General features: G+C 39.5%; 1 protein-coding gene across 1 annotated transcript in view; it reads left to right on the top strand.

Annotated features, from left to right (window-relative positions):
• The window catches only part of ECR1 (E1 C-terminal related 1), a 249823-nt gene extending 228028 nt beyond the window's left edge, over positions 1-21795 (top strand). Inside the window, exon 9 of the mRNA XM_089420427.1 lies at positions 20989-21795. Within this exon, the coding sequence (XP_089276553.1) occupies positions 20989-21279 (291 nt within the window). The 3' untranslated portion in view covers positions 21280-21795. The remainder of the gene's footprint in view (positions 1-20988) is intronic.
• The last annotated feature ends 244 nt before the right edge of the window (positions 21796-22039 follow it).

Below are 22039 nucleotides of genomic sequence, written 5' to 3'. Positions count from 1 at the left end.
TTGCCACTCTAGCAACCGCCTAATTCCATGAAGATGGTGCACACCAGGCCCCAACTTGGGCAATATCACGTTGTCCTCCAACATACCATAAATACCCAATCTAATGTCCACACTTGGTCCACTCTCATGTTGCCCTCCAATAGACCACAAGTGATCAATCCTTGTTCTAGCATCTTCTCTTGGTTAGGGCATCCAACCACCTAGGAAATCCTTCCTCTTGGCTGCTAACAGACTTCCAAACTGTCCTCTCCTAGGACACCATCCACTAGCATCAATTCAACCTTAACACATCAATGCAATACATACTTAGCCCTGTGTAGCTTCTGTGTCACCCTGGTGAAGTCTGCTACACGCTCAGCCTGCACTCTCGTTGCCTGTACTCGCGCGGCCTGCGCTCAAGTTGCACGCACTCAAGCTCCCTGTACTCTTGTTGCCTGCACGCCCGCTGCTTGTACTCGTGTTGTCCGCACTGGCGTTGCCTGCACTCGCACTGCCTACACTTGCGTTGCCCACACTTTCGCTTCCTGCACTCGCCTTGCCTTCCTTCGCGCTACCTTTCTTAATGTGTAGACTATGACCTTAACCAAACCCACACATTAACTTCAAAAATGAATATCTCCACATAGACAACTCAAAATTCAATGGTTTTCGTTGTGTTGGATTTGTCTCAACGTCCTCTATCATCTCCATACATCACATGTCCAATAAGCCTCATGGATTCACACCCACAAGCTCGGGTGCAAAGCCCACATGTTTGGGTTCCACGCCCACAAGCCACACTTGTGTGCCAACTCCTCCACAACCCTCAAGCCTAGGGTTTGGAGTACCTCCCAAGCTACAAATCTCAACAAGCTTGACCGCATCACATGACTTTTCTGGAAGTCACTAGAGTAAAATCAATTTTGTCTCAATTAATCTGATTTCGTTAACCACTTTTCTTAAGACAGGAAAATAATTAAAAGCTAGCTAATTAATCTGATTTCATCAACGCCTTAGACTTGTCTGGCTATCTACGCTTTTTGGTGCTTTCCCTAGGAGCTCCCACGAACTTCTATGCATAACTCAGTGTCTGAAGCACCTCCCTATTTCTTCTCCCACTGGTGGTAGGTGGAGCTTCATGCTCCTCATCTTTCCCTTGTTGTTGGACCTTCTGTGAACTCTCCTCTACACCTGTACTAGTCACTATACTCATACTAGTGCCTTGAGACTGAGATCCCTATTCCTCTCTTAGAGCCAAGGAAGCACAATTTGAACTCGTGAAGACTTGTCTAGAATAGCCAAGACTCGTCAACTTGCCAAACTCACACACGAACTCGTATAAGACTTGCAGTAGACCCAACGCAGACTTCTTTGACCAATATTTGTTTTTTTTTATTTTCTTTGTTTTTCTGAGATTCGGTGGAGGGAAAGGGAAAATGGAGGGAAGGAAATGATTTATAAGCACCTCCCTCTCTCTCATTTCTCATTCACTTGTCATTTGACTCATTTCTCATTCACTAAGTGTTGACTGAAGGAGATGAGTGACTCCATTGCATAGTGACGGAGCTCTTGCAGGGAGCTGAAGGAGGCTTCATTAGACCCAACTTCATCACAACCAAGTAGGCTTCATGAAGTTGATAGTTGTTTCAATTTTTTATTTTTATTTTCATTTCAATTTTTTTTCTTTGGTTCAATTTTTTTCCTCTCTTTGATTTGTTTTAGGCCTTTTGGCTAAATTTCAGCCACACACAGGGCCAAAAAATTCTCCTATAGGCTATTACATAAGTTTTAAAAGTTAAATTTAGAGCTAAATTTAATATTTAATTTGATATTTTTTCTCGTCCAGATTCCATGCCACCAAAGGGTAGTAGAAAGCCTTGTGATTCGGCATGGGCACATTGTGTCTAAGTCATTCCTAGTGATGACCACCAAGTCAAGTGCAATTATTGCAATGCCACAATATAAGTGGGCATAAACAAGCTAAAATGTCACCTAGCTAAAATTCTTAGTAAATGTGTGGTGTTTTGTGATAAATGCCCTCCAAAACCACTATTGAAATGGCAGCTTCTTTGGATGCCATTAGAGAACAAAATTGTGAGAGGGCAAGAATGAGGGTTGAGGTTTCTGAGATAGGCAGATCTCAAATGGCACCATCAAATCAAAGTGCAAGTAACTCCTCTTCAACTGTTGTGGCAAACTAGAGTATAACCTCTGCTTTCTTCCTTACTCGTACAACTCCAAGATCTCAACCAACCTTGGACAATTTTAATGAAAAGAAGAGGAAGGAGGCAAATATGGCAGTGAGGAGGTTTTGGTACCATAATAGTCTTTCATTCAACTATGCAAAATTTCATTTTTATCAGCCCATGATAGATGCCATTGCAGTTGTTGGCCCTGGATACAAAGCCCCATGTTATAATGCGCTTAGGGGGAAAGACCTAGATGAGGAGTTCAAGTGTGTCAAGCCACAAATGTAGAGCATTAAAAGCTCATGGAAGTATGTAGGTTGCACAACTATGTCCGATCGGTGGACAGATCAGAGGGGCAAAACAATAAGAAATCTTGTTGTAGCTTGCCCTAAAGGAACCATGTTCCTAGGGTTTATTGATGCATCTGCACATGTAAAGGATGCACATTTGATTCTTCGTTGAAGTTGTGGAGGATGTTGGGGTTGCAAAATGTTGTCCAAGTAATCAGGAATAACGCAACAAATTATGTGGCAACTGGAAGGTTGATTTGTGCGAAATATCCCACCTTTTTTGGACTCTGTGCACTACCCATTGCATAGACTTGATATTGGAGGACATTGGGAAGTTTGAGTGGGTGCATGATGTTGTGCAAGAGTGCAAACAAATTACCAAGTATATTTATAACCATGCTTGGGTGTTGAACCTTATGAGGGAATTCACAAAGGGTGAGCTTAGTCGCCCAACTTTCACATGACTTGCTACAAGCTTTCTTTCCCTCCAAATCCTTTTGTATGAGTACCAAACTTTGAGAAGAATGTTTTGTAGCCAACAATGGCTATTTTGGAAAGATAGCACAAAACCAAAAGCATTGGCTGTGAAAGCATCTCTCCTAGGTGATAGTTTGTGGGAGGAAGTCATTGAGATTGTCAGTTTCAAAGTCTTGCAATTACTAGATGGAGAGAAACCTGCAATGGCATATATTTATGAGGGCGTGTACAATGTCAAAAAGGCCATCAAGACTTTCTACAAGGGTGATGAATCTAAATATCTCCCTTTATGGGAAATTATTGATTCTAGGTGGGACAGGCAACTACATTCACCATTGCATGCAGCAGGAGCATATCTCAATCCGAGTTTATTCTATAATGAGGGTTCTAACATTCAAAAGGATCTCAAGGTGATTTGAGAGGTGTCATGATATGCATTGAGAAGATGTTACCTTATCAAGATATTCAAGACAAAATCAACATGCAACAAGATATGTGCAAGGAAGCATTTGGCATGTTTGGATTCAGCTCAAGCCAACGTCTCAAGGACAAGAATTTGCCTTGTAAGTGCAAATTGTTAGAACTTAGCGTGTAATTTTGCTAGTTCTCTTTTATGTTTGGCATTGCAAACTAATAATCTTTGTTGTTATTTTTTTACAACCCATTGGTGGATAGATTGTGGCTTTGAGGCACCACAATTACAAGAATTCACCATCAAAGTTTTGAGTCAACCCTACAACATTTCCAGTTGTGAGCGCAATTGGTCGATATTTGAGCACATCCACAGCAAAAAGAGAAACAGGTTGGAGCATGAGAGGTTCGAGAAGTTGGTTTTCATCTACTACAACCTTTGAATGCTCACAAAACAATTTCATCAAAAGGATCTAGATCCAATTTTATTGGCCCTTGATTTGAGTTGGTTTGATGAAGAGACTGAGGATCTCTCTAGTTTGCCATCTCAAATGGAAACTCCAAATACACTTGCCTCAGTTGTTTCAACGTTTCGATGTTGGCACTAGCTCCTCAAGAGCTTATTTTAGGTGTAGTCGTGCATGAGACTCAAGATTGTTATGAGACTATGACTTATCATTTATGACATATGTATTTGAATTTTGAACTTGCTGCCATTTTTTATTTTGATTATGGAATCCTGATTCCTTTTCCTATTCACTATCTAAATATTTTTCTTACAAAAATTGAATATGTTATGTTGTACTATCATAGCTATGAGATGATGCTATGAATTATTGCATATATTGTGGTTTTAAGGATTGGAAATGTCATTAGTTTCTTTTTTGTACTTAAAATTCACCATATTTTAAGTTTTTTTATGTATTTTGCGGAGTCTTATACAAGTCGTTCGTGGGTCTTATACGAGTCGTCAAGTCAATAGCCAAATGAATCTTATGTGAATCAGAGTTGTGCAACATTGCTTGGAGCTTTTGTTGGCCCACTTTGATCATATATTGGCACCTCGTGAGATCTTCTAAAGGCTTTCTCCTCCTGGAATTTCACATGCCATCTCACAATAATCTTTTGGCTACTAGGAATGTAATTTTGAAGGCTTTCTCCTCCTAGAATTTCACATCTTGTCTCACGATAATCTTTTGGCTACTAGGAATGTAAAACTTGTATGCCTTGGATGTTTCGTTGTACCCAACGAAACATCCCTAGGTACAATGAAATGTCCCTTCTTCGTAGTCTAATCCAACTTGGTGCGTTTATCATTTGGCACCTGACAATAAGCTATGCTATCAAAGATCTTGAAGTGTCCAACCTCTGGCTTCCTTCCTGTAAAAGCCTCCTCAGGTGTCGTCTTCACCAAAACCTTGTGAGGAACTCTATTTTGAATATATATTGTTGTACTACATGCCTATGCTTAGGGAAATCTAGCCATCTCCTAGTCATATAACATTTCCCTCGCTACTCCAACTATCGACCTGTTATTCCTCTTTGTAACCTCGTTCTGCTATGGGTTATATGGAGCTACCCATTCTCTCTTAATGCCCTCCTTCGCATAGAACCCTGTGAAGGCCTTATTTGTGTACTCACCTCCATTATCTGTACGAAGAGCCTTTATCTTTCTCCCTGTCATGTTCTCCACAAGATCCTTATACTCTTGGAAGCGACTAAAGACTTTGTCACTTGTCTTCAAGAAACATATCCAGGTTTTCCTAGAGAAGCCATCGGTAAAGTTACGAAATACTCATAGCCCCTGAGAGATTTTGTAGACAACAGGCCACATATATCAAAATGTATCAATTCATAATCAATGAATGAATTGAATGAATGTTACATGAGCAAAATGAAGCTCAATAAGAATACAAAGATATTTACAGAAATAGGAACGTCAAGTTTCTATTAGGAAATAGAAACAACCAGTTTCTTCTATGAAACTGCTAAAAAGATAAAAATAGAAACAACTAATAAGAATGAGCATTAAACATTAAATAGCATTATTCTAATGCCCTCCCTTAATGCTCAATCTATTTACAACACCGATAGACCCTCTGAATTTTACAAACTTATCAGGACCAAGAAGCTTAGTGAAGATGTCGGTGGGCTGCTCCATTGTGGGAACATAGCGCAACTGAACGGATTCGTCTTCAACAAGCTGGCGAATGTAGTGACAATGGGTTTCTACATGCTTTGTTCGTTCATGAAAGACTGGATTCTTGGCAAGTTTGAGCACTCCCTGATTATCACAGAACAAGGGAGTAGGGCCTGTCTGGAAAACATGCATATCCGCAAGCATACGTCGAAGCCAAACTGCCTCACAAGATGCCTTAACTGCTCCCCGATACTCTGCTTATGTTGAGGAGAGAGCCACTGCCTGTTGCTTCTTACTAGTCCAGGTGACAGCGCTGGATCCTAGATTAAACACATACCCAGCTGTAGATTTACGGTCATCAATCGAACCGACCCAGTCAGAATCTGTGTAACCACTGAGTATAGGATCTGAACTTCGAGTGTATAGAAGTCCATAATCAGGAGTGCCACGCACATAACGCAGCACACGCTTCGCTGCTATCCAATGATCAGCGTTAGGTGTTAACATAAAGCAGGAAATGTAGCTCACTGCAAAACTGATGTCAGGTCTAGTGGCAGTAAGGTAGATGAGGCTGCCCACTAATTGCCTGAATCAAGTTTCATCTACAAGGGGTGAGGATGACTGAACTGAAAGTTTGAGCCCTGGTTCCATAGTAGTCATGGCAAGTTTGCAATCCTGCGTTCTGAGTCTGTCCACAAGATTTCTGGCATACTTGGATTGAGAAAGAAAGATGTTGTTCTCAGTCTGCCAGACTTCAGCCCCCAAACAGTAATGAAGAAGTCCTAAATCTGTCATATCAAAAGTGCTGCACAAATCCTGTTTAATCCCATTGATCAAATGTGTTGAGCTACCAGTAATGATAAGGTCATCCACATAGACAACCACAAACAGAATATCATCACCAGTATGCTTGATATACAGGTTTGCATTAGATGGACTCCGCTGAAAACCATGATCTGTGAGGTACTGATCAATTTTCATGTGCCAAGCCCGAGGAGCTTGTTTCAGACCATAGAGTGCTTTGACTAATCTACAGACTTTCTGTTCTTGATCGGCAACCTTGAATCTTGGAGGCTACATCATGTAGACTTCTTCCTGTAAGTCACCATTCAGAAAAGCACTCTTTACATCCCTCTGATGGACTTTCCAATTGAATTGAGCTGCTAAGGCAAGGACAAACCGTATGTTACTCATCTTGGATGTAGGAGCAAAGGTCTCCTCATATTCAATGCCTTCCTTTTGTGAGAACCCTTGAGCAACAAGGCGAGCTTTATACTTGTCTAGGGTTTCGTCTGCTTTGTATTTCACTTTATACACCCATTTGCAGCTAATGGGCTTTTTCCTTGCAGGAAGATCAGAAAGGGTCCAAGTGTGATTCCTCTAAAGACTCTGGAATTCAACTTCCATAGCCTGTTCCCACTCAGGTGTACCCTTAGCCTCTGAATAGGTTTGAGGCTCAAAAATTCTGTGCAGGTTAGCCATAAGAGCAAAATTTACTATAGACTGTTGTTTGCTCTTATGTCTAGAAGTTCTACCTTCAAGGAGCTCGTTATCCCAGAGATCCCCAATGGTTTTAGCACACCATTTAGGCTGGAGAGTAGAGGAACCAATATCAGGAGGAGATGGAGAAGGCTCAGGAGCAATAGGAGCAGCAAGAGGAGGATTATTTTCCAGAGGAAGCTCAGGTAGAGTATCATCAAACACTGATGTTGCATCATCCCTCCCATTAGGTGGACCTACTGGAAGAAGAACACTATGAGGCTGATCCTCAAAACACTTCTCAAAAGGAGGAGACTGAAAGAATCCTTTGTCTTCATCAAATACTACATCCTGACTGAAGCTAAGACGACCAGTGGCTATATCTATCAGCCTATAGGCCTTGTGATGATCACTGTATCCTGTCATCATGAGTTTCTGGCTTTTGGAATCCAACTTAGAGCGCTTAGCAGTTGGAATCCAAACATATGCAACGGAGCCAAATACTTTGAGGTGATTGATCTTAGGCTTACGACCAGACCAAACCTCTTCGGGAGTCTTCCCTTTAATAGCCTAAGTAGGTGATCGGTTAAGAAGATAGACAGCAGTAAACACTGCTTCAGCCTAGAATTTGTTCGAAACACTCCTGTGTTGTAACATGGAACGAGCCATTTCAACAACCGTATGGTTGCGACGTTCGACAACACTGTTCTGCTAAGGAGTGTAGGGTGTAGTTAACTGGCGTTTGATGCCATGAGTATCACAGAAGTTGGAGAAAGCAAAAGAACAAAATTCCCCCCCATTATCTGTCCTAAGAGTCATGATATTACAGCCAGACCCTTTTTCAACTAAGGATTTAAACTTCTAAAAGATACTAAATACATCAGATTTATATTTTAGAAAATACACCCACATCTTTCTACTGAAATCATCTACAATAAGCAAAAAATATTTGTAACCAGTAATAGAAGATGTATTCTTAGGACCACAAATATCAGCATGAATTAACTGGAGTACCTTAGACACACACCAAGATTCTCCATCCTTGAATGAAGACCGATGTTGCTTGCCAGCTTGACAGGCGCCGCATATTCCCAACTGCTGAGTCTGAATATCAGGTAACCTTGACACAAGTCCCTCCCGAGAGAGCTGAGAGAGATACTGCATGTTTAGATGCCCATATCGTTGATGCCACAAAGTGCTGATGGGAGAAACACACGCTGCTAGAGCCACTTCTAGAGAATCACCAGTGTCAAGAAGCCTGTATAGACCCTGATCCTCTAGGCCAACAGCAACCGTAAGACTAGTCTCCCTGTCGATAATGGAGCACTTGTGCGCACTGAACACTACATCAAGCTGAGGAGAGTTCCTCATAATCTGGCAAACCAAAAAACTGATTCTTCCATGCAAGTTTTACACTCGTTGACTGTAAAAAGACAAGGAACTATTATGTACTTACATGATACTACCCCGGCTCAGATTTTATTTCGCCACGCGGAGAGAGACATTTGAGTAGCGCACAAGACTTTCACCAAGCTTTTTTTTTTCAACGTCTATTTGCCAAAAAAGAAATGCGTATTCTGATGGTGGGTCTTGATGTTGTTGGTAAGACTACCATTTTGTATAAGCTGAAGCTTGGAAAAATTGTTGTGACAAGCACACTGGAAGCACTTGAAAATGCTTGGAAAGTTTCGTTGCAAAAAAAAATGTCGCTGCCACACGAAATACCTCCACTGATTATCCGAAAAGATCCGCTGCCTCTCCAATGCTGCCACAGTGCACACTACATACTATGGCGTTGCTCAGAAACTTTTCCAAATAGGGCCAGTTACCTTGGATGCAAGAATGCAAGCACAGGTAGAGCTGGCAAGAGTGAACGATGGCCACTACGTATGAAGTCGACGTCCGCGTGCTTGAACGCAATGTCTGCGCTAAAAAAAATCCCGCGTGCACTCCAAAAAAATTGTGTGGAGATCAGGCGTGTCCGTCAACTTTAAATTGTTGTCGTCGTGTGATACTGGCAGTGTGATAGCGGCAGATCGAATCCGGACTGTAACAAATAACCTGTGTGTAGAATGAAACCCAGATTCTGAGAAAACTTGAATCGTGGAGCAGAAAAACTGTGATCAAATGGAGTCCAATGTAGGCATGTAGCAAGAAATCCCATAGAAAAAACCAACGTACGCACGCTGAATCATTTAATGCAACCACAATCGATCGATTGCAAGCACCAGTTTCCACGGAATGGCCCAGATCCAAAACCACACACAGTGACCCTAATAGAAACTAAAGAAGAAGAAAAAAATTCTCCACGGAAGAGCAATTTCGAAATGAAGCACTAAATTTTTCAAACTATGAAAAATTATTTCGAAAAAAATACCTGAGCTCTGATACCATAATCAATGAATGAATTGAATGAATGTTACATGAGCAAAATGAAGCTCAATAAGAATACAGAGATATTTACAGAAATAGAAACATCAAGTTTCTATTAGGAAATAGAAACAACCAGTTTCTTCTAAGAAACTACTAAAAAGATAAAAATAGAAACAGCGAATAAGAATGAGCATTAAACACTAAATAGCATTATTCTAATAATTCAAGCACACCCTTAGCTCTATTGTCACTCCTTGGAAAAATTTATTATGCAAACTTCCCAAGCGCACACCCTTTGCACACATCATCGTGTTCTGTGTTGATTTCTGGAACTCTTGTCACGGTCTCTTGAGCAACCTAAGTGCTCCATGGTGTATGTGTCTATGCCATAATTCTCCCATGTCTTTGCTACTACTGCTACTAACCAATGCCTTTAGAGTGTCTAACTACAACCTGTATATCTTTTTGCTTCTCACCCCAATCTGTTCCACCATCTTCCGATTCGGTGTTTAATGTACACCTTCTGATCTTGAAAGTAGATATCATATCCCTTGTCCTGAACTGCAAAAACTGAAATCAGGTTCATTCCTAAACCTGGCATGTGCAACACATCCGTAACACTAGTACTTTTGCCTAACTCCCTCTTAATGATGACCATCCTTCTCCCAACTGGAGTACACTTAGACTTATTCCTCATCTGAATTTAGAAGCCCATCTCCTCCTCCTGATAACTAGAAAAGTTTACTCTAACTACCGTCATGTGACATGATGCTCCATTGTCAATATACTAGACACCTGTAGATGTAGAGCTAGAGAGGCAAGCTATGAGAGTAAACTCATCCTCTAGCCTCAAAGGTAGATCCTTAATGTTCGTTGAAGTTGTTGCATGTTGCTTCCCCTTCTTCTCTCCCTTCTTACTGTTTGGACGTTGGTTGTCATAGTGTCCTTATTGACTGCAACCAAAGCACTACTCAAGTATTTTTTCTTTTTTTCTCACTTGTACCTTCTATTCGATCCCTTTTTGGCCTTTCCCTTTCCTGCTAGGGCCACTTTTTCATCATCTTCATGCTTATGAGTTTTACCACTGACAAGGCTCTAAGCTCCTCTTGAGTGAAATCACTCCATAGGCAGTCCCAACTCGGTAGTGTGCCCCATCCATTAATAACTTGAACGAACATGTCCCATTGCTTTGAGAATCCATTTAATGTGATTCTCACGAGTTCATCATCATCTGGTTTATCACTGACTACTGCTAACTTGTCCTTCACTGTTTTGATTCTGGTGAGATAACTTACATTGCTTTCCCCTTTGCTCATTTCTCTTTGAGGATCATCTTACTATTTGTAGTAGTATTCTGGAACAATGTCGTAATTGCATTCCACATTTTCTTTACTATATCTAGCTCAGCAATATGCGAAACTATATGGTCCTTGACTCCAATGATTATCCTCCTAGCTTTGGCATCTTCCTTCTTGTACATTGTGAACTATGTTTGATTCGTTGGTACAACTGTCACACTAGTCACATACTCCTTGAGACCATTCTCTTCTACCAACAAGATAATTTCGGCTTTTCTGACAGCAAAATTTGAGGCTTCATCCAATTTGTCCTAATCTCTCAAACCTACCAAGGCCATCTCTTGAAACCCTCAGAAACTAGACAAAACTCAATAACGCTGAGGAATTTTGAACTAGGTTTTATAAACCCTTGTTTTCTCTTATTGTGACATACATTGATCTGCTATGGTAAATCCCCCGTGCTTTAGATCTGCTTGGATACCATGTGAAATTTCCTTAATTGCAGTTAGTGGAAATTATTCTTCTATCTTATGCAATTTTTTTGTCTTTGGAAATTAATTATGACAAATAATGAATAAAATCACTTCTGTTATTTTCACCAATAATAACAAGAACTGAGAAAATTAGTACAGACAAAATGACACATATTTTTGGACAATTGTCCCTAGAAAAACCCCAGTGTGGGGAAAACTAGTGCAACAAATGGTTTTCTTATTAATAAATATTCAACAAATGATGGTTTTCTTATTAATAAATATTCAACAATTGAGAATTACATACATTGCTTGCCTCTTACTAGCAAAGCGCTAGCAATATCTCTTCTCCACTTCTACTAGCCAAATCAAACCTCTACTAGCAAAGTTGGCCCTTCTATGTGTAACTCACACCTTCTCTAGCAACACGCACTAGAAAAACTGGAAATGCGCCCAACCTCTTTTGTAACTCACATTGCCTCGAAAAATTCGTTTCGACAATATTCTCTGCCTGCAACAACTCGCTAGAGCAACTCGCACTTCCTCTGGAAACCGTCTCCCGCACTTGGAAATCGAACCACTACCCAACAACTTGCATTAGCTATTCATGTTGGCTAATGTGACCCCTTTGCATAATTAATTTGTCCTCCCTCCTCTCAGAATAACTGGAATTTTTGTGAAGAATTTCTTTGGAAATCTCTCCTCAATTTTCCTGTTGAAACCCTGTTGTTGGTGTCCTCCACGCTATCATTGTTCCCTTGATCTCACTGCAATTCCTCGTGTCTCTAAAAACCCCATCGATTTTTTCTCGTTGACGAATCAACATCCACGATCTAACTCCAATTGATGGCTAATCATCTTGAACCCATCACATAACTTTTCTAGAAGTCACTAGAGCAAAATCAATTTTGTCTCAATTAATTTGATTTAATTAACCATTTTTCCTAAGTTAGACTTCAGAAAATAATTAAAAATTGGCTAATTAATCTAATTAAGACATTTTCTTAGAATTTTTTTTCTAGGTAATGGAGATAATTGTCCTTCTATGTTCCTTAATCTCATAGACACCAATAGAGACTAGAACGCCTATTTGAGCTACAAAAACTAATAGAGGGAAATTTGTATCTAGTGAAATAAGTTAGCTCATGCCCATTCCTAACAAGTATAGGGAAGTTAGCCCATGCCTAGTTACTATGGTAGGGATAGGTCATTCTAGAGCATATACTTAAGAATGGGGTGGGGAGTGATGTATTTTGGGTGAGGCTTAGTCTCATAGCCTTGATCTATTATGGGGCGATAGGTAATCTTAGATCTATAGTAGGGGAGAGCACCATATTCTGGTATAGGATAGACAGTCTTGTAAGTTATCTAGGATTACCTATTATAGCGATAGTAGTCTCTTACCTATTCTAGAGATATTAATTCATGAGCTAGCTGGGATTGTCTATTCTAGAGATATTAGTTCACAGAAGGAAAGAATGGCTCTCAAAACTCTGCCTCAAAAGAAAGGTATTTTCTCCCACCTTCCCTTAATACAATGCACAACACACTTATTGAGTATTTCACATGCCTCCTATAAAAATTGGCAACTAGGGCCAAATTCTACCTTGGGACAACTCACTTGATGGAGATGATGATTGCATTAGATTCCTCTTTTCGAGAGGACCAAGATTGATATAAAGATCATCTCATTCGGACAAGCAGATGTATGATTTTGAATTTATGCCCACTCACGTACAAATTGTTCAGGTCAGCCTCATCATCATGTAGGCTCATGGAGCCCAATAAGCATGACCCTTCACCCTCATCGACTTGTATAAATACAAGTGTCCCTCCTCATTTGGCACATTCATCACACACAACATTCTCTCTCCTTCTCTCATTGGTTCGTACAACATTGGGTTGTTGGATATGAATATTGTTCTAGCTTCAATGACGACTACATCATACTTCAAATCCGAGGACAAGCTCAAGGACAAATCCGACTATCATGCATGGAAGATGATTGTGGATTTGACTTTGGAAGAGAATGATGCTATGGACTATGTAAAGGGAAGAGTGGTGGAGCCTCCTTCAAATGCACCTGCTACTGCAAAGACAAAGTGTAAGAAAGGTGAGGTCAAAGCTAAGAAAATTATTGTAGACTTCATTCAAAAGCAATTGGTTGCCTACATTTCTGATTTGGAAACATCTAAGGAGATATATGATAACCTGATTGGGATGTTCAAAGTAAACAATGCAAATCAAATCCTTTTTCTCAAGAATAAGTTGAAGGACATCAAGATGGATAGAGGAGAGCCTATTCAATCCTACTTCATGAGGATTACTGAAATCAAGAATGATCATCTATCTATTGGAGAAGTTGTTGGTGACAGGAAGCTCACTATCATTGCACTTGGAGGTCTTAAAAGAGCATGGGATGTGTTTAACACCACCATACTCAATAATGACAGAATTTCGAGTTTTGATGAATTATTGGCTAGATGCACTCAAGAAGAAACAAGGATGATGGAGAGAGATAAGCCCTCAAATGGAAATGATCCTACTGCTTTCTCCGCTCATGCTAAGAGGAAGAACAATGTTGGTCCAAGGAAACAAGGTCAAGGATTTAAGCCGGGATTCAAAGAAGGAAAAAAAGGAAGATGTTACAATTGCAACAAGTTTGGGCACTATGCTAGAGAATGTCCTCACAAGAAAGATACTCCAAGGGATGATGACAACAATAACCACAACAACTACAAAGGCAGTGGAAATCAAAGGAACAACAAGTTCAACAATAAAGGAAAGAGGAATGCTCTTGTTGCTCGATATGGAAATGGAAATGGTCGACCTCCCAAAAGATCAAGAAATTCCAGGTAATGAGGAAACTAATGTTGTAGAAAAACAAAATCAATTCTATCTTATTTCTGCTTCAACTACTGCCTCTCCTCCAGATACATTGGATCATTGGTGGGTTGATAGTGGAGCCTCAAGGCACTTCAGTGGGTACAAAGAGGCCCTCTCAAATTTGGTTGAAAAGAAGACTAACTTCGAAATCATACTTGGAGACAATACCACCCATCCTGTGAAGGGAATAGGTATTGTCACTCCTCACTTAAATCAAGGTCAAACCATTAATCTACAAGAAGTGTTGTATGTGCCCGATTTGAAGAAGAACCTGGTATCTATTTCTGTAATGGAAGAGAAAGGCTTCAAGGTAGCATTCATTGATGAAAAGGTGCGGGTTTGGCAAAGAAACCCTAAAGATGTATTTACAATTGGATTTAGGGTTGATGGTCTTTATCAAGTTGGAGGAAGTCCTCTAGGAGCCATGTCTTTCGACACTTCTCTTCAATCCGAATTATGGCACCAGAGATTTTCCCACCTTCATTACAAAGCCTTACCAAGGTTAAGGAAAATGGTCACAGGTATGCCCGATTTCAACATGAATCATGAAGGTGTTTGTCAGGGTTGTGCAACTGGAAAACTCTCAAGTGGACCATTCCCTTCAAGCGAAAGTCAAACTTTTGTTATTCTTCAACTGGTCCATGTTGCTTGTAACATCATTAGAAGTATACTTATATTATGATGTCTTTGTGGATGACTTCTCTCGCAAAACATGGATGTATTTCTTGAAGAAGAAGGATGAAGTGTTCAAATGGTTTCGTGCTTTCAAAGCTTTGGTGGAGAATCAAACAGGGAAGAAGATCAAAATATTGAGGACCGACAATGGAACCGAATATGAATCAAATGAATTCAATGATTTTTGCAGAGGTTGGCATTAAGAGGGAGACAACCGTTGCATACACTCCTGAGAAAAATGGAGTTGCTGAAAGAAAGAATCGAACGATCATGGAAGCCACCCATGCCATGCTTCATGATCTAGGTCTACCGAAGTTCTTATGGGGAGAAGCTGCAAATACTGTCGTATATGTTCAAAACAGGTGTCCACATCAAGCATTAAACTTCAAGACACTCGAAGAAGTTTTCACTGGTAAAAAACCTGATGTATCTCATTTTAGAATATTTGGTTGTCCCATATATTTTCATGTGCCTAAAGAGAAGAGAAACAAGTTGGGAGCATGCGGGAAGAAAGGAGCATTCATAAACTACAGTGAAAATTCAAAGGCATATAGAATCTATGTGCCTGGTCAACGAGATGTGGAAGTAAGCCATGATGTTACATTCGATGAAGACACTACTCTTGGGAAAGCCAAAGATCTCCCCATTCCAAGAAAAGAGAATGATGAGCCTATGCCCGATGTTGAAGGTCCGATGGATCCCATTGATCCACCTCCTGGTGATCCCTCTTCCTCAAGAAAAAGACCTTTGTGGCTCAAAGACACTCTCGAAGATGCTGAAAAGCATATTGCTCCAAGAGGAACATTTCGTGAAAGTAAGAAGCCAAACAGGTATCAAGGGTACCTTGCTGCTATGAGTACTATTGTTCAATTTGAGCCTTGTATGTTTGAAGAAGCCATGAAACACCAAGTATGGAAGGATGCGATGAATGAAGAGTACAAATCCATCATGAAGAATGATGTCTGGGATGTGGTTCCTAGACCCAAGGACAAGTCTGTGGTCACTTCTAAATGGCTTTACAAAATCAAACATGGAGTTGATGGGAGTGCTGAAAAATACAAGGTCAGGTTTGTTTCTTGAGGCTTCTCTCAAAAGGAAAGGGTGGACTATGATGAGATATTTGCACCAGTTGCCTGATATACCACTATCTGTTCGATTTTGTTGCTTCTCAAGGATGGAGCCTACACTAAATGGATGTTAAGACTGCTTTCTTGCATGGCTCGCTTAAGGAGGAAGTCTACTTGGAACAACTTGAGGGGTTCGAAGTACAAGATTGAAGGACACAGATATGCAGGTTGAAGAAAGCCCTATTCGGGTTGAAGCAAGCCCCCATAGATTGGTATGAGCAGATTGATAGTTATCTTATGACGCTGGGATTTACAAGGAGCAAAGCTGACCCTAAACTATATTTCAAGATTGAAAATGACATGCCTCTCATTCTGGTCCTTTATGTGGATGATCTTTTTATGGATAGGTGCAGACCCTCTCATTTATCAATGCAAGAGGGAGTTGGCTTCCGAATTTGAGATAAAGGACCTAGGACTGATGCACTACTTCCTAGGCCCGGAGGTTTGGTAAAAAACCAAATGAGATTTTCCTTTCTCAAGGAAAATACATTGTGAAGTTGCTCGAGAGATGTGGGATGATGGATTGCAAGTTTGTGTTTACCCCAATGGAACTCAACTTCAAGATATGTGGAACTGTTGCCGGGCCCGAATTGGAAAATCCTTCCAAATATAGACAACTTGTGGGGACCATGATGTTCATGGTAAACTCCCATCGTGACATATGCTTCATTGTGAATACGTTTGAGTCAATTTATGGTCGAGCCTCATCACATACATTGGATTGCTCCTGAGAATCTCTTGAGATATCTCTGGGGCACAATCTATTATGGACTGAGATACACTGTCGCGAATTTGAGGCTGCATGGATATAAAGATGCTCACTGGACTGGCAGTGTGGTGGATCATAAGAGCACGTCTAGATGTTGCTTTTCATTAGGATCTGCTTCAATTTCTTGGATGAGCGGAAGCAGAAATCAATTGCACTAAGCATCGCAGAGGCCGAATACATTACAACTAGTATGGCTTGTTGTGAAGTTGTTTGGTTGAGGAAGCTCTTCAATGAGCTATTTGAGCATGTGTTGGATACCATCGTGATCTTCTGCGACAACCAAAGTGGGATTCGCCTTTTAGAGAATCTCGTGTTCCACGACTGCTCCAAGCACATTGATATCAGGTACCACTTTACCCGGGATATGGTACAACAAGGAGCAATAAAGGTCCAACACATAAGGACTGATGAGCAGGTTGCAGATATCCTCACAAAGCCTTTAGGGAAGGTCAAATTATTAACCTTCCGAGAGAGACTTGGATTTGTGGAAAGACCCTCTCATGAGGGTCCCGCTTGAGTTGGACACTGAGCTTTGGGATTTCTTGGGGGCTTGGGGTACTTCTTGGAGCTATGAACGACCATAGGATGAGTGGTTCACCTTCCCTTATGTGGCGCGTTGTGTACAGGGTGAGTGGTTCACCTTCCCCTATGATACCCCATGGTGATGTGTGTAGGGTGAGTGGTTCACCTTCCCCTACGATTGGCATATGCATAGGATGAGTGGTTCACCTTTTTCTGTTGATGCCCCAACATTCATCCTACCCATCTAGTCTTGAGACTCATGGGCAATACCTCTTATTTGGCCAATGAATTGGAAAACGTGGATAGGGACCATAGCAGTACCGATGGACGCACCGTGTATTGTCGTACTTCCTATGTCTAGGATGCATGGTGTTCAACAACTTGATCTGGGATCATTTGAGGTTCTACCTCTGGACTGACTTTTGTCAGTGGAGAGTGGTAAAGTCTTCTGACTCACTCTCTATCGATTCTTCTTCATTATTACTTCATGGTTCAGCATGACAGAGATGATACATGACGACAGGATGGCATGATGATCAATGATGACAGATGGTTTGGCAAGTGGAATTCTCCCTAGTTGAGAGAGTGTTAAAATTGGCAACTAGGGCCAAATTCCACCTTGGGACAACTCACTTGATGGAGATGATGATTGCATTAGATTTCTCTTTTCAAGAGGACCAAGATTGATATAAAAATCATCTCATTTGGACAAGCAGAAATATGATTTTGAATTTATGTCCACTCGTGTACAAATTGTTCAGGGTGACCTCACCATCATGTAGGCTCATCATCATGGAGTCCAACAGACATGACCTATGTTACCGGATCCGTCCACCCTGAGAAATAGATTCGCGGTTCCCCGGATCAGAAACGGATGCGGATCCGGATTCACTTGGATTCGCTAGAAAACAGTTTTTTAACGAGTAAAATGTCTTGGTAATGCATTGTACTGTAACCCGATAGCTGCTTGCTGGAAGCTCAGATAATACGTGCACGTGCAGCGAATAAGACGGCCAGAATGATGCGATTGGTATTAATATCATTGTTTTTGGTATCTACGGACTTGGCAGTACTGGGTTTTTTATTTATCAGCGGGGCATATGCAATTTGGCACATTTGAACTCATATTATATTTGGGATATGTTATAATATTAATTTAATTATAAATATGTTATATTATTTACATTAATTTAATTATAAATTTATAAATCTGTTATATGTTATTGACATTAGTTTAGAAATGTTATAAAAAAACCCGTATAGTTATAAATCTGTTATATGTTATTCACATTAGTTTAGAAATGTTATAAAAGGACACGTATAGGTACATGGTGTTTATATTTTAGATATGTTATAATATTATAATTTAATTATACTTTTATAGCTATGCTATATTTTATTCACATTAATTTAATTAAAACTTTTTAAATATGTTATACTTTATTTATATTAGTTTAGAAATGTTATAATTTTATAAAGTAATTTTCTTGTGTATATATACTATAAATTAATTATTCCAAATATTAAAAAATTGTTATTTTATTGTCTATATATTATAAATTGAAATTATTTAAAATATATCAAATTTGTTATGTACAAGTTCTAAAATTTGTAGATTATATTTTATATTAAACTTTTATATATTATAAGCTTATTATTTAATTCATATAAAGTGTGTAGTAAATTATTATTATTTATCATTTAAATAGTTTTGTAATATATTATAGTTTATAATTTAATTTTTATAAAATAATTAATGCTACTTTAATTATGAAGTATTGTATGTTTTTTCATGAAATTCATCTACACAATTCAACTTGTGTGGGCTTGATGGTTAAGAGTATGTGTTTCCTCCTATGAGGTCATAGGTTCAAAACTAGAGGGGTAGAGTATGTATGCCTTCGTAGACTTAACAATCAAATCGCTACACGGAGGTGAGTTCCTTGTCCCACAAACAAGGGGGTCTCATACACCAATTTGGTGTCTGGCTTGGTCGTGACTTTAAAATTGGATAATAATAATAATAATATAAACTCTATTGTTGTTGATGGGTAGTGATCACAATAAATTTGGACATTAATATCAAAATTTTTATTATAAAAATATATTTATATTAATCGTACTTGTCGTTTCCTTGCCGTATCCGAATCCTAGCTTTTCAAAAATCAAGCGGATCCGGATCCGTATCCGAATCCGTATCCGTATCCGAATCCTGGTAACTTAGGACATGACCCTTCACCCTCATCAACTTGTATAAATACAAGTGTCCCTCCTCATTCGACACATTCATCACACACAACATTCTCTCTCCTTGTCTCGTTGGTTCGTACAACATTGGGCGGCTTCTCTCTCTCGCACGCGTGGCAAGGAGGATTGAGTTTTCTGGGTTAAATTGCAGACCGAAATTTCAGAGTTCTGTGACAGCTTTGACCAGCATTGACAGAGGGCTTGTTGACCAAGTTTGACTGCATTTTTTGGGTCAAAAGTTCGACCTTTTTAGGCCACATTTCTGGGCACAGAAATCAAGGAACTCAGAACTGACTTCAGTTTGACCACAGAAAAATTACAGCAGTTTTCTTTCTCCTTTGACCGAGTTTGACTGAGCTCTTTTGGGCTGACTTTGACCTCCTGAGCAGGGCAAGTTTGACTGAGGAAGACAATTGCTTTGAGGATGATTTGCTGCTGTTTTGACCACCATTGACTTTCTGGTTAGGGCTGAAGTTTGACTGCAGTTGACTGCAGAAATTTACAGGGCAGTTTTGACTTTAAATTGGGCAAGTCAATTTGATTTTTGTACTCTCTCTGCTGAACTTTTGATATAATAATAAGAAGAATTGGTCAATGGGTTTTTCCCTGGCATCCACCAAATCTGGTGTCCTCTTGTCTTCGTTTGTCTTTCGCATTTTGTTTCATGTTCTATCTGCGTTTACTGTCAATGTGATTATTGTGATTGCTATTAGAAATTGTTATTGGGCTACTAAGGAACATTGAAGTAAATTGTGCTAAGCATAGAACATACCATTGTTAACTAAAATTAACACCTCCTAATGCCCATGTATGCCCACCAAAAGCATACCCAGGTAAGCTCACTATATGCATAGTGCAGGCTTATCACCTATACTCCTAATCCCAAGGATGCCCTGTTTGGTGGTTGTTCACGAAGACCAGAAGCAGTTGTGGGAAATAGCTGCTAGTTGATGGCCCACCAAAATGAACAGACACTCTGGGCTACGAGATAGTTGCACCCTTATCGATTGATGGTTAACCAATGTATCTGGTCTGACTTGTAAGTAGCCGAGTTTGTGAAGGACTATGAGTGGATTTTCCTGTCATAGAGTTCTCCTTTAGTTGAACACAACTGTGAATTTGCAAGGGTTTGTTCACTTTCACTGAAATGACATCTTTATGTTGGCCTGTTTACACAATTGACTCATCACCTCATGAATTAAACCATGGCAGAATAATCTAAATTGTAACATAACATTTTAATGAAGATAAATAGATTGTACACTTAAATTTTTAAAGAATAAGGGATCTGAAATAGGTTATTTTCAAGGAAATATGTATATCCATTGTTGATTTACAGATCAGATTTTAACCAGTGTCATGCTGGGATATGTATGTTTAGAGAAGAGTTGAACTCCCTTGCAATGGGTACCAATGCAGACATGCTAGGGCAGAATAATCTGAATTGTAACATAACATTATAATGAAAAAGCGAAATAGATGAGGAAAAACTTGTATGTATTTGCTTTGGCTTAGTTTGTGACTGTATGGTGTATCTTTTTGTAAGCATTAATGAAATATAAGATGTTTTTTCCCCAAAAAATTACATATCTGTAAATATTATGATTTGTTTGATGGAAATTTAAAAGTTTGTTTTTTTTTTCTGTCATTCAGTTTATGGACCTCCTTGCAGAACATCCAGTGCTTAAGATGTCAAGAACAAGTGTGATGTATCAAGGAAGTAATCTATATATGCAAGCACCACCTGTATTGGAGGAGATGACACGATCAAATTTACAGATTCCGCTGTTTGAGCTCATGGGCAAAATTCCTAAAGATATTGTACATGTGAGTGGTACTACAAATATTGATGATAAGAAGTCCACCGCATCTAGAAAAGTGCGGGTATCTTTTAAGGGAATTGCAGATGGTGTCACAGATATGGACACTGCATGTGGGGGCTAAGTAATATCCCGGGGAATTATTCTTCTCCCTAATTAATAGTTAAGCTCTTTCTATGGGAGTTGTTTTGAAGCCAGTTTATCTGCAGCCAATTATTTGGATTGCATAGTTTGTCAGAATTTGCAGGTATGCTAAAGAGAAGCCTGCACGTCTAAGCATTTAGATGTTTTGCCCCAATTTTCTCAGATAAAAAAAGGTTTATAATTTTTTTGTATGACCTCCACCACAGACAATATGATGTGCTTCAATCGTAATTGTAAACTGGCATCTTGAAACATTTGAATAGTCTGATACAAAGGGTTAATGCTTAAAAATGATGGCTAGCCTAGTTCTCCTGGATAACACTTGGCCGGGATATATCATGGTGGAGTTGTTTTCTGAGATAAAATCAGTTACTATTAATCACAAGGAGGTTCAGACATCAAACAAATTGTTCTATTGCAGCAATGTAGATTTATTTGAATATTCTCTGAAATGTTCATATCTTGGAATGGAGATGAGTGTACTGAGTTATTGGCTTATTATTCAATGGATAATTCTATGCAAGGTCACTATTAACTCTCAAAACTAGCATGGTTGACTTACCAGCAGTGCTGCAGTTGGAATTCATTCCACCGTCAATGTTGCATACGTTGGAGTATTTATAGAATAGGATTTTTTTTCAAGATGTACGCTTATGTAAGAGGACTGTTTCATTTTGACTTACTGCTGGTATGAGACCTGTTGTTTTTGGTTTGGAAAACTTGTTGGACAGGTTGGCCAT

This window comes from Pinus tabuliformis, chromosome 6, assembly GCF_031772625.1.
Source record: "Pinus tabuliformis cultivar Carrire ecotype Pingquan chromosome 6, CPIR1, whole genome shotgun sequence".
Classification (NCBI taxonomy): Eukaryota; Viridiplantae; Streptophyta; class Pinopsida; order Pinales; family Pinaceae; genus Pinus; species Pinus tabuliformis.
This window is presented reverse-complemented; position numbering and strand designations above follow the sequence as displayed.